At 35.3% G+C, this 14,381-nt stretch overlaps 1 protein-coding gene across 4 annotated transcripts in view; it reads left to right on the plus strand.

The window, feature by feature from the left end:
* The window catches only part of LOC309627881 (torsin-1A-interacting protein 2-like), a 43,184-nt gene extending 29,011 nt beyond the window's left edge, over positions 1-14,173 (plus strand). For all 4 annotated transcript variants that reach the window (XM_082390246.1, XM_082390245.1, XM_082390244.1 and 1 more), the window contains 4 exons: positions 2,792-2,970; positions 4,883-5,614; positions 7,813-7,914; positions 8,741-14,173. In XM_082390246.1, the coding sequence (XP_082246372.1) occupies positions 2,937-2,970; positions 4,883-5,614; positions 7,813-7,914; positions 8,741-9,501 (1,629 nt within the window). In that variant the 5' untranslated portion in view covers positions 2,792-2,936 and the 3' untranslated portion in view covers positions 9,502-14,173. The remainder of the gene's footprint in view (positions 1-2,791; positions 2,971-4,882; positions 5,615-7,812; positions 7,915-8,740) is intronic.
* The last annotated feature ends 208 nt before the right edge of the window (positions 14,174-14,381 follow it).

A 14,381-nucleotide genomic window follows, 5' to 3' on the forward strand; every position in this document is an offset into this window, starting at 1 on the left:
TGTTCATCTCTTTTGCCCACTGTTTTAAAAATAGCATTATTTGTCTCTTACTGATTTACAGTAATCTTTATATATTCTAGATATTAATCCCTTAATGATTACATGTGTTGCTGATATCTTTCTAGTCAGTGAATTTATCTTTTAACCATGATTTTGATGATTTGTCTAGAGATTAACATTTTTAATGTCATTACATTTGTCAAAGTTCCCCTTATGGTTTGTATGTTTTATATCTTGATCAAGAAAACCTTGAGATTATAAAGGTATTCCATGCTTTTATCCAAAAAATTCAAAGTTTTGCTCTTTACATTTAGGTCTCTTATCTGCAATTGATTTTTGTGGAGGTAGAAATCTAATTTTTTTCCCGTTTGAAAAGTCATTTGTCCCAAAACTATTTATTCACTAATCCATTCTTTTTCTTTTGTCACTCAATTTCCTTTATTTATGTATGCATATATTTCTTATCTCTCTATTCTGTGTAATCTGTCTCTTCTTACACCAATGCCCTATTGTTTTCTTGTTTTTGTTTTTTTTATTTTTTTAATGCTATTCTTGTCTGCTTACATTCTTTTTATTTATGTATGTATGTATGTATGGCTTTGTGGGGTCTTCGTTTCTGTGCGAGGGCTTTCTCTAGTTGTGGCAAGCGGGGGCCACTCTTCATCGCGGTGCGGGGGCCACTCTTCATCGCGGTGCGCGGGCCTCTCACTATCGCGGCCTCTCGTTGCCGAGCACAGGCTCCAGACGCGCAGGCTCGGTAATTGTGGCTCACGGGCCCAGTTGCTCCGCGGCATGTGGGATCTTCCCAGACCAGAGCTCGAACCCGCATCCCCTGCATTGGCAGGCAGATTCTCAACCACTGCGCCACCAGGGAAGCCCTGCCCTATTGTTTTTAACGTCTTGATATATCTGGTAAAAATAGCCCCCCTTCTTCTTCAAAATTGTTTTTTCTTCCTTCAGAATTATCTTGACTCTTCTTAATCCTTTACTGCTCTTTGTGAATTTTAGGGTCAGCTTGTTCATTCCATAAGAAACATATAACAATAAAAAAATTGTCTCAAGATTTTGTTTAAAATTGCAATGAATTTATAGATTAATTTGGAAAGAAGTGGCATTAAATGGCTTTGAGTCTTACTGTCTATATGTATTTCTCTATTTAGGTCCTTTTTATGTCCTTCAGTAAAGTTTTATACTTTTCTCCCTAAAGGTTCTTTTTTTAAAACAGTTTTATTGAGGTGTAATTTACATACCATAAACTTCACCCCACTCTAAAATTCTTGCATATATGTTGTTAGATTTATTACTAGGTACCTTTTAGTTTTTATCATGAGGTACCTTACAGTTATTGTGAATAGCATCTTCGCTTTCTAAAATTTTTGTAACTGGACTTTATATTTATTTTTAAAGTATTTGGGGACTTTTTATTTTCTATCACGAAATAGGATAGGAGGTAACCCTCATTGCAACATATGATGGTAATGAAAAGGAGATCTAGAAGCCCAGTCCCAGGAGTCTGAAGCAGATAAAAGGGTGACAAGGAACCCTCCAAATCTGAGACTTGTTTCTAAGTGTTCACACCAGCAGAAAGGAGGCCTGTTTTCAACCCCTCCCTTCACATTCAGTTTATAGTTGACACCACTCTATTTGTACATTCAAGCATTCATTCACTTATTCATATTCTTTTAAATTAAAATATGGGGTTCTTGCTGTATACTAAGATCTGTGCTAGGCATTTGGGATTAAATTTTTTAACTTGTAAAATTAGATTTTACAAAAGAGTGTTGTGAGAAGGACACAAAAAAGGCTAGTTGGCTAACTTCTCAACGAGGCTATCCAAAGAATGTAGCACTTTACAAAGTTCTTTCACATATATTTTTGTATTTAGTCATCATATCAATCCTTAATCATTTTTATAGATAGTGAAGGTTAAGTAACTTTGAGTGGTATGGTTTTTGACAAAAAATAAGATTTAACTATAAAATGACATGATTAAGTTTTTATTGCTTATAAATTGCCTCTGATTTTTATTCCTTTTGTGTACAGCTCATAATCATTTATTTTTTTTGTTTTGTTTTTGGTTTTGGGTTTTTTTACAGAAACATTTAATTAAAGACAATATAGAGTAAACATAATGTCTTAAGATCATAATCATTTATAGTTAGTCTTCTTTGAGCACTGTATAGAAGGGCATTGTATAAAGAGATACCTGTCTCCATATTTTACAGAAGAATACTGTATGAAAACCACTAAGAAGGCAGTGACTAAACTCCAAATGTGTATTTCCTCTTCCTAACACCAAGACAGCCATCTTAGTTTGTAGGTAGCCCGTGTGCATTGTTACTTGTTAATGATAAGTGAAAGCTTCTGATAGGCAAACTCTGAGAAATTTATATGGGACAGAAATTGAAGACATAAAGGAAATCTGCAGTGATTAACTCAACAGTGACTTAAATTTTTACTCTTAGAATTACTTTTCATTTCAATTTCAAGGATGTTCTCTTCAAGATTCTGGTCACTTGGTCTTACTTTTTACATCCTTCCAGACACACTGGAATGTATTAAAAGGTTATGGCATCTATACAAGGTTAATAATCTGAAGCTTTTCTTCAGTTTGTAGTCTAGGATTTGGAATATGATCCTCATGAAAGCCAGAAAATACTTTTTCTTCACTAGAAAAGTTTCAGAGAGGAAATATTACTCAAACTAAACAGATTTAGTAAATAAAGCTGAAATTGGCATTTCTCCCATGTATGAATAAAAAAGTCATTTAATTTTTTTCATTTTATTTTAGTCACTGTATATATGCCTTGTTTCCTGGGTCCACGGGAAGCATGAGCCTGTTGGGACTTGGGACAAGAAGAAAACAAGACATCTTCACAAGGAAAACCAGACACTAACAAAAAGTATCCCAAAGTCTGAAGAGATAAAACTCAAACATGACCGACAGAGGACTTAGGGATCCTCCAGAGGGTAAGACTAGTTTGTACAGCACTAGGTTTGTGCTGTAGGAGACTAGGGCTGTGCTAGAGAGAAAGTCTCTGGTGACTAAAACTGAAGTTTGGAAGTAAAAAAGAAATTAACTTAATTGCTTAATTTGTTATGATTCTTATTCTTTGATATTTACCGAATTTTACCATAATACCAGACCCTAATTATGAAAAAGAGTTATGTTTTAGAGACTCCCACAGTAGGAACCTATAGTATTGGAAAAATTACAATGCATCTTAAAAAAAGATGGTAGACAGATCTTTAGAGTTATATTTTTAAAAATCAAGTAAGCTCTATGCTATATATTTAGAGGGGGATCTTTCAATTATAAGGAAAGATGAAATTTAAATTCTTCATCCTACTTACGTGTGTGTGTGTGTGTGTGTGTGTGTGTGTGTGTGTATGTGATATAAAATAGGCAAAATATGAAGTAGGTTTTTCAGAAGAGAAGGGCATATTTAAATATTTTATTAAGGATATTTTTAAATATATGAAAGTAGAACAGTATAATGAAGTCCCATGTACTCAAAATCTAACTTCAACTTTTACCTACATAATGGTACTCTTGTTGCCTGCCTTGGAATATTTAAATGCAAATCCAAGACATTATATCATTTTATTTGTCAGTACTTTAGTTTACATCTCTTAAAGATAGATTTAAAAAAAAAAAAAGAACCAAAATAGCATTATCACACCTAAAAAATAAATTAATAGTTATTCCATGCTGTCATCATATATACAGCCAGTATTCACATTTCCCCAATTGTCTCATAATTTTTTTTTTCTTCACAGTTGGGTTTTTTAATTCTTTTTTCTTTACATTTGGGCCACATACTGCATTTGATTGATATATCTTTTTGGTTGCTCTTTTTTTTTTTAAGCTTTATTATGGAAAATTTCAAACATATATAAAAGTAGAGCAAGGAAATGAATCTCATGTACCCATCAAACAGCTTCATCTGCTGTCAACATATGGCTAATGTGGTTTCATTTATACTCCCTTACTTCTCCTTACCCCCATATCATTGAATTGAAGCAAATTCTAGGTGTCACATAATTTTAGCCATAAATACTTGAACACTTATCTCTAAATGATAAGGATTTCTTTGTAAAAACATTATCACAATACCTTTATCATAACTAGAAGATGAACAATAATTCCTGAGTCTCATCAAATATCTGGTGTTCAAATTTTTCTGATTATCTTATAAATATTTCTTTAACAACTGGTTTGCGGGACAGTGAATCTAAACAGTGTGGTCCACACATTGTCTTTTGTCCCTTAGAATTTCCCTCATTGTGGGTTTTGCTGATTACATTCCTGAGGCATAATTTAATGTATCCCTCTATCCCTGTGTTTCTTGGAAACTGGTAGTTAGCTCTAGAAGCTTGATTAGATTCAGATTCAGTTTGGCAAGAATACTTCGTAAGTGGTACAGTGTACTTCCTATTGCATTGAATTCGGGAGGTTAGTAATGTCTGGTTTTCCTTCTTTTTGTGGTGTTAAGATTGATCAGTGGGTTCAGCAGTTGTCAGTCTCATTCACCTCGTTCATAAAATTCCTCATCAGCCTTTTGCATAATGGTTTTAGTTGCTATTGATGATTATTGCCTAGGACTGTTATTTAATTAGGGAAGAGGATGTACTGAATACTACCAAAAATTGGTTTTTCATTCAAAATAGTTTTACATTCATATTATTTGTTAGATTAACATGATAGTGAATTTGTTTAATCAGTCACCTTTAGTGAAAGTCAAGAGAAATAATGTTTAGGAAGAGTGCCTCGTAAGCCATAAAAATCTATATAAATATTTCTATTAATCAGGGACCTTGTTAAAATACAAAAATATAGGGAAATTTTTTTAATAAAAGTTATAAATTTTTATCTCAATAGACCCTCAAAAGGATTTGGAAAGTGATCCATCAATAAATTGTCAGGCACAGGAGACTACAGTCACAGCAAGTACCGCTGAAGAAGCTCAGACCCCAAACCCTGCCTCTGGTCTTAACAAAGACCACCAAGAGGTACAATCAGTTGGTCCAGGAAGTACAGATACAGATGATCAATCAGAAGGTCCAGGAAGTACAAATACAGATGATCAATCAGAAGGTCCAGGAAGTACAAATACAGATGATCAATCAGAATGTCCAGGAAGTACAAATACAGATGATCAATCAGAATGTCCAGGAAGTACAAATACAGATGATCAATCAGAATGTCCAGGAAGTACAAATACAGATGATCAATCAGAATGTCCAGGAAGTACAAATACAGATGATCAATCAGAAATTCCAGATGAAACAGATTATAGGAAATATCCAAAGGATACAGAAGGTGAGAACAGCCAGAGTTTCCAGGGTGGAGAACAAGGGCATCAACTCCCTTCAGAAAGTCTCGGTGAAGACCTCTTGGATCCAGAACCCAACTGTTCTCCAAGTGACAAGGTGGGAAGAGCAGACGCACACTTAGTGAGCAGCTCTGCAGCCCTCCCTGAGCATGTGAGCGACAGACCCGGAGCTTTGCAGGAGCCACCTGTCCTTGACCCTCAGGATGCCCAGAGTCCTGAGCATTCCAGTACAGGGCTGGAGAGCCAGGACACGCTGAGGAAGCGGCTGCTGGCACCAGGTGAGAGAACCCCTGAGCTTGTCCTGTTTTGTACTGTTCTTTTCAGAGAACTTCTCTTTCCTTCATAGGATTAAGGCCTTTGCACCTTGCCCAAAGTCACATAAAGAGATATAACTGAGTTGAGATTAGAATGAGGTTTCTCATCTCCTAAACTAGCTCATTCCACTACATTAAGTTGCTTCCCACACATAAGCTGCATTTTTAAACAGTTTTTATTTATTTACTGTCTGTATGAATCCAGTATGATTTTTTTTAAAGGCATGACTTCTAAAAAATTTACCTCTGGCTTTTTCTTTATTTCTAATGAGCATATCCTCACTTTTACTTTTTAAAATCTTTTACTTTGGGGGAAACTAAGTGCTACATAAATCAAGAGATAGGTATATTTAAAAACCAACATCAGTGGTATAGGACCCTTAACTCGGTCATCTTTCAGTTTTATAGGACTTTAAGCAAATTACTTAATTTTTCTATACCTGATTTTCCCCACTTGTATATTAAGGAGAACAGCATCGTATCATTCCTTACAAAGATAACAGTTGGAATGTGCAAAGTCTTTACACTGGAACTCAAGAGATGTGGATTCTAGTTGTGGCCCTACCACTTCCTAACTTGGGTGAACTTAAGCAAATCTCTCAACTTCCTGGTACTTCAGTTTCCTATTTGCAGACTGAAGAAGTAGGACAAGATGCTATCCAGCTGGTCTCTTCCAGCTTTTTTTACCTTCTGTGATTTTATGGATTTGGACTGTGTGGATTTGTATTTTATAAGTACTCTGAAAGCTCAGTCTGAAATGCCTATTTGCCAGAGCAAAGAAATATAAAATATAAGACATTCTGTTCATCAGGGACTTGACTAAGGGCTAGAATTCCATGTTTCACCATTAAGTCAATGGCTGATCTCAAATATACGTTTCATTGGCTGATCTCAAATATATGAAGTCTGTAACTTCAGTGAAGGCAAGGGCTGTGTCTCTCTCATTTATTGTGTTTCTGTGGCACTTGGCAGAGAGAAGTGACTTTATGAATATTTGTTAAATGAATGAGTGGATATGATTTGTATGGACCATTATCTGCCATCAGAATTTCACCGGTATGCAGGTGCACTGAGTAGAGGAAGAAAATACTGTTTTAAAAATGCAGTTTATGTGTGGGAAGCAACATAATATAATGGATTGAGCTAACCTAGGAGATGAGGAACCTCATTCTAATCCCAGCTTGGCCATATCTCTTTATGTGACCTTGGGCAAAGCCCTTAACATCCCTGGACCTTTTGTCACAATAGGTAAGGTAGGGGGCTAGAGTAGGTGATCATTAAAGATCCTTTCAGTCCTTAAATTCTGTGACATGATATTTTAAAAACCCGTGTTTTGGTGTGATATGACTAAATGAACTGTCGTTTATAGGTGAAGATGACTCTACTTCTTTATGTTAATAGAGTATGCTATTTGAGTTATTTCTCCAGTAAGGGTTATGGGCAATAGTCAGCTTTCATTGTTATATGAGGTACCTGGCTGGGGTCAAGCACACATCTAGACTCGAGTGACTTAGCTCAAAGTCTACAAAATACTGCCCTCCTTTTCACCCATGCATTTTATGATGATTGGTGTCTCACCCCACACCTACATTTTTATATAGTTCATAAATTTTCTTAACCTTGTATTCCTTGCTTTGTATACCTCATTCACTAAGTTTCAAGCTTGCTTTTGTAAGCTATTTTGCAAAGGTAAGCTATTACTGTACAGTAATCTCTCCTGTCTCTAAACTTAATGTCTCTGTTATTTGTATATTAGGGGGTCTTGAGGAGCCTTTTGAGATGTGAACACTGGAATTAGAGCATCATTGCCCTGTGATGTTGAGTCTTGTGTACAATATTTCTTAAATCACATGTTAGATAGGTTTGGCTGCAATATTAGGATGCTTGTTTCTTTGTCCTTGATGTAAGAGCCAGTGAAGAATTGTGGATGTAGCAACAGTATCCTTAAGTGAATTTCACAGCATTTCATTTTATTCTAAGTAGAATAAAGGTAATAGTGAGCCTTAAGGAAAAGACAGGAAGTTAGCTTTGTATAAAACAAAATTTTATAAAGTATGGAAATCCTGTCAGGTAATTCTTTGCTTTGGTAAGAGGTATAAAGGTATACACACTCTCATTAGTGTACTGTCTAAAAATAATGTTACTTTTTTTTTTTCCCCCAGAGGTTGAGAGACATCAACAAGAAACACAAAAATTGGAAGGAAACAAAGAGAATGCACAGGATACCATAAGAAGGATTAATAAAAAGTATTTTCTGAACTATGGTGAGAACAAAACTGGTCTTGTAGTGTAACTGTAGTGATTCACATTCAGAAATCCTCAGAGAAGTACCTAGAAAACTAGCAGATTTAAATAGTTTTGACATTGTTTTAATATTTTTTTTAATGTTTGATAGTAATATTAGAATAGAGCAATAGAGTTCTGGGGATTTTTCCCTTAGGGGTGGCGGCCAATATTTTGCCATCCTTAACAAAATGGGAATTCCCACTGGAGGAAGGGCTTTTCATAAACAAGAAACTAAAACTGTTTTTTTTTAATTGAAGTAAAGTTGATTTACAGTATTGTGTTAGTTTAAGGTGGACAGCAAAGTGATTCAGTTATATATGTATATTTTTTTCAGATTATTTTCCATTATAGGCTATTATAAGATATATGAATATAGTTCCCTGTTAAAGCTGTCTTTTCAATGAAAAAGAAAGTATTAACTTCTCAAATGGCATTTTTACATTTTGACTGTTTAGGAAGAAATGACCTATCTACAGGTAGGTAGTAGATATTTTTGAGACGGTAGAAGAATATACTGATAGTTCATTTCTAAATCACATCAGTAGTTATAGCAAAAAATATATAAACTTAGATTTTACCTTTTAACAAAGATGTTGTTATCTTCAAATTTCTTCTTAAGAAATTAAAGAAAAAGTATTTCCAGTAGATTTCAACAGCTGAAAGTTTAAAGGACTTAGGCAAAAGAAACTCACCGCAGGCCAGTAAAATCTGACAGCGTATCTGCCTCTTTTCAGTTTACCACAGGCTTTATTTCTGACTCACATTCTCTCTAATTTTGTCTTTTATTTTCTCTTTCTCTGATAGGCTCCATCCTTCTTGGCTCCCTGGTTCTGACTCTTGTTTTGCTAAGTTCTGTTAATAGCTATTATTCCTCTCCGGCCCAGCAAGTGCCCAAAAATCCAGCTTTGGAGGCCTTCTTGGTTCATTTCAGCCATTTGAAGGATAAATTTCCAGGCCAGAGTTCCTTTCTGTGGCAGAGAGGACGTAAGTTTCTCCAGAAGCACCTCAATGCTTCACACCCCACTGAGCCAGCCACCATCATATTTACAGCAGCTCGAGAGGGAAGAGAGACCCTGAAGTGCCTCAGCCACCACGTTGCGGATGCCTACACGTCCGCCCAGAAAGTCTCTGCCATTCAGATTGATGGAGCTGGAAAAACCTTTCAGGACAGTGATGCGGTCAAGGAGTCAGTTGACGAGGAGCTGAGCTCTGGGTTTGAGAAGGGCCAGAAGGCTGCTGTGGTCCACCGCTTTGAATCCCTTCCTGCAGGCTCCACCTTGATCTTCTACAAGTACTGTGACCATGAGAACGCTGCCTTTAAAGATGTGGCCCTGGTCCTGACCATCCTACTGGAGGAGGAAACATTAGAAGCAAGTGTCGGCCCAAGGGAAACTGAAGAGAAAGTGCGAGATTTACTTTGGGCGAGGTTTACCAACTCTAACACTCCCAGCTCCTTCAACCACATGGATTCAGACAAGCTGAGTGGACTGTGGAGCCGTATTTCCCACCTGGTGCTGCCCGTCCAGCCAGTGAGGAGCATAGAGGAGCAGGGCTGCTTTCTATAAGCTAAGCACAGAGTTGGTTATGGTCAGCATGGGTTTATTAAAAAGGCAGTTTAAAAGCCTTCCATTTATATGGAAGGAGGTTGACGAATGTGAGGAAATAGCCTGGAAAGCACAAATGAGCTTATTTGAGAAAAGAAATTTTCATTTTTTAATTTTTGTAAAATCTTTCTAATCTAAGCATGACAAAGCTAAAAGTTGACCTGACTTTTTTTCCTTGCCTTTCAAGCAAATCAGGTATATATAACTGAGGAATGTTCTTCAATCCAAAAGTAGAGCAACAGAATCATTACATGCGAAGATAATCTTCTCAGTAACTACAGAGTGACTTTTGTTTTCTTGAGACTCTAAGGAGCCTTTTGGATAGTATTTGGACTCAGATTAAAGCAATTACAATCATAAAACAGTGAAAATTTTTTTAAAAATTTCTATATCACATGTTAAATATTTTTAAAATTCATTTTAATAACCTAGTTGTGGGATTACATCTTATGCTTTTTTGCACTTTTTAATAGTATGAAAAAGGAAATAAGAATTCAGATACTTATTTACCTAAATAGTATATGTAAGGCACTATGTTTTTGTTCCGTTAATGAGCTCTGAGGGAAAAGCAGCTGTGCTCAAGAAATGTTCTTAAAAATTGAAAACAATGGGGGAATTGTTTATAATCACTGCAAATGAAGAAATTCCAACTGGCTGTGTCTTTGCTTCAATTTTCTTGAATGACTTAGAGCAGTGGTTTTCAGGCTGTCTACTGGCACCCCTCCCCTTTGTATCAAAGAGGTTCTGCTTTTTCCCATTTTATATATTGGGCTCCTCCGTAAGATTTAATTGGATTTAATTGGAATAAAGAGTTCCACTGATAATGAAGTTTGAAAATCACTGATTAAGTGAAAAAGCATCTTGGAAGATAGGAAAAAAAATGAAAATATTAAAACTCATGAGTAGGTAGAAAATAAAATACAGGTTTATCAAGAGACATGCTATTTATGAAGAATAAAGACTTAACAGATGAATAGCAGAATGTATAAACTAGTATTTACTAGCATATTTCTATGCTTTTGTTAATCTCTGTTATCATTTCTGTCTCCCCTGAATGGAATTTTATAATTGTCTACAATGAGAGTTTGAGTGCTTTAAGCAGAACAGATTTTAATAACCAGTTGAATCGTAGATTTTTATATAGGTACATTAGCATAACTTTACCATACTGTTTACTTATTATACAGTGATGGAACATTTATCTAATGCAGTTCATTTCTTGACCAGCTAGTTAGAAGTATGATTAGGTTAACAATTAGAAAAATGCAAGAGATGTTATACTTAGTGAGAGGAAGTGGAAATGGTAGATAGATTCTAAGAGGTTTTAACAGCTAGTATTAATTGTTGGACCATGTTCTGTGATTGTAAGAAAGCTTGAGAAAGATGTTTATGGAGACAGTGATTGTTGATTTGCATCTCAACCCCTAAGGCAGAACTTTAGTAAAATGATCTTGACCTAATGAAGGATTTGTCCCATTACATGACATACCTAGGAACTATCACCATGAATCTGGAATATTTCAGTTAGGTTTTGGCCTCTGAAGTCGTGTGACTAAAGTATGGAAGGATTTTCGGAAACAGTAAGAAGATATAGGGGTGTTTGTTGATCCCTAAACAGAGAGCATAAAGACATGGGGGAAAGAATCTATTTGAAAGTGTCTGTCACAGGAAAAACAGATCTGTTCTAACCAAGACCTGACATTGTGCTCAATTGAGCGTAAGGCCATACCTAAAGGAACTGTTTTCATTTGGGACTTTGTGAAGGACTTTTCCGCTAGATTTGAGGAGAGACCTTCCTGAACAAAAAGTTAAAGCATAGTGAATATAACATCAATCCAATTTAAAATCAGCGGAAATTGAAGAAAAATCTATATGTCTTATTCAATATTTTTTGATATTTCTAGATCTCAGATGCTAGCATTACATCACACAAAACCACTGGTGCCTTGTAGAACTGGTGCCTGCCGACCTGTGCTACCTCAGATTTATAAAGAACCAGTATGAAGTATGCACATCTAATCTGTCAGTGACTCAGATCACAGCTGAGACAAAGACTGTTTCATCTTTCAGTTGAATATGGTTTTTCATCATTTCCTTTCAGTATAATTTAGAAAATATTTCCAAATGTCACAATTTTTTTTTTTTACTGTTCAGCCTTTGTTAAAAAAACATGTCTCCTTCCATGTATAAGTGCAATCAACTGCAACTGTTGTCAGTTTTCTGTCCACTATTTCAAAAATCATTTTTAAAAGAAGCAGTATATTAGCTCTGTGTCCTCATGAATAAAATGATTATTCTTAAAGCATAAAACTTTATATTTTTTAAATGTACAAATAAAATCTATTACCTAATGAACGCTTAGGTTAATTTCTATTCAATTGTACCTATTTTTTACATTTTTGAAGTTTCTAAATTTTCTTTTGTGTGTCTAGTAGTTCATCTTTCATTACTATAACAGATAGTTTGCTTGTTTGACTTAGAACAATGCCTTGTGGGCATGTGACATGATATATGATACCCAAACATCACCATTTAATTATTATCATAGAACAACTCTAATTATGTTATATATTAATATAAATCACTTCTTGAGTGATACCAGAATTCTAGAACCAACTGGTAGAATTATAAACTGTCTCTCGACTTGAGTTTTTTCCCCTGTGGGGTAAATTTTAGGTTTCCCAGTTAGTTCCCAAGGGTTGGCAGAGGAGTTCCAGGGGATTCATATAACTAAAGGTAGCAATGCTGTTGTTTCTACTTCTAATTTTTAAATCAATAAAGTCATTTAAATATATTTCATTTGAAAGCTGCCAAGCTTATGTGGTAAGGTTCAGCAGGCCTGTGACCCACCATCCTCCAGGTAATGACACAGTTGAACAGTGTTAGCAGCTGAGGTGGTTTTGACCCTTTCACAGTTTTTGTTTGTTTTATACAAGAAACATAAGGAGCATTGATGATAAAATATAACAAATTCAGCATGTAAAAGTGATACTAATTCAGCAAGATAATCTTCACTGGGACTATGTTTGCATATATCTGACCAGTTTTTATGCAGCATAGTCAGGTGTCTAGTACTTACTTCAAAAACTAATGTTAAGTAGAAGATATAATCATTATAGTCGATTATCATTTACTGGGAATAAAGCTTATATCCATACACAGTTTATATGTAGAGAAGTACTTTCAAATAGGAACATGATACCTTTTTTCTTTTATCATCTGAAAATAAAACATAACACTTATAAAAATAAACCAAGACATCTTTGTAAAGCCCTCAATATGTCATTTTATAAATGCAGTTTTTAATCTGCTTTTCCTGTTGAATGTATGGTTAAATATTAATCTTCATTTTAATATTTTGTCCACCAATCTGAGCATAATATATTTCATTTTGAAATTTGTTGAAAAGTTATAGTGGTTCTGTTTTCTGTTGTTTTTGGTTTTTTCAAAAATTAAAGTACCTTGAACACTGTATCACTTGTTCGATGGGAATGTTGATGTTTGTCTTTATATATGTATTGTGAATATTAATGATTATGAATCACTATCATAATCCATAGAAATATGATGAAATGATTATTTTAAAATATTTCTACGGGTATCTATGAGATTATGAAATACTGAGGCTTATGAGTCACACGGGAAATACTTGCTATGAATAACAATATATTTGCAAAGAAGGTGTTACCAATTCTAGAGAGAACTAAATTAAGATACCTGTGTAAAACAGTTTTTCCAGATGACTTTAAAATATGCCTTATTACTATTATGTTAAGTTTTAGGTATTAGGTTGTAAAGTAGCTGATGATGTGGGCCTAAATTTGCCTCATTCAGACTGAGACTGGGCTACTGAAACTCATTTCCAACTAATACACGGCCCTATCAGTTCTGTATATGGCAGTGCTTCTCGACCTGTTTTTAAAAATATATATACAAACTAGTTAAGAGCACTAGCCTTATCCAAAGGGCCTGAGAACACAACCAGTATCCCCTAATCTGTAAATAATTGGCAAAGATATAAATAATTCAGTTTTCAATGCCTTTCCTTCCAGGATTATATGCTGTGTTTATTTCAGCTTGTTTCGATGTCTTTAAAAATCCATAGGTTGGTTCCTATACTGGGAACTGTTCTCCCACTTTTCCTCATTGAGGCTTCATAAACTAAATTTGCCCCTGGCTAAGAGCAGTTACCTGAACCAAAAAGAACATTTTTGGACTTGGGAAGCAGTGGGCTCAGTAGGTAGGGTAGAGCTGGCAAGAAGATGTGAAGGCCCATGGCAGTTCCAGCCTTCCTTCTCCCTGTGCCCACACTAGCCTCAGCCTTCTCAGCCCAAATCTCCAGGCAGCTGCTTCTGGTTGAGCGGATTACAGGAGATTTAAATCTGTTTGCCATCCCTGTCATAAAAGAAACAGCACATTGACTTTCAAACAACTGCAATTTGCTTTTTTTTTTTAATTTTACCTAACAAAAACAAACGGGCTTTGCCAGTATTAATGTCAAAATTCTTGGCATCCCCCTTCTTCCTTAGGTAACCATGACTGTGTTTGCGTTTGTTTCTTATAGATGTTGAAGAATGTGCCTTATTCAAATTAGTTGTGTGGTTTTACGAAAAATAAATCTCCTTAATTTTTCTCCATTGACTCATTCTTGATTATAGTTCCCCAGATAGCAAGTTTATAGAAATGGGCATATGGTCATCAATGATGGGAAAGGAAACTGCCCTCCTTTGGTAATAAGTTCAAGAGCCAAAGAATCCTGTGCGTGTCAGGAGGCACTTGGCCATCAGTTGCAGGCCTCATTTAGCATTCTTCGTGTGCTATTTCTACTTAACGAGGTTTTC

This window comes from Balaenoptera borealis (genome assembly GCF_965194805.1).
Source record: "Balaenoptera borealis genome assembly, chromosome: 1".
Lineage (NCBI taxonomy): Eukaryota > Metazoa > Chordata > Mammalia > Artiodactyla > Balaenopteridae > Balaenoptera > Balaenoptera borealis.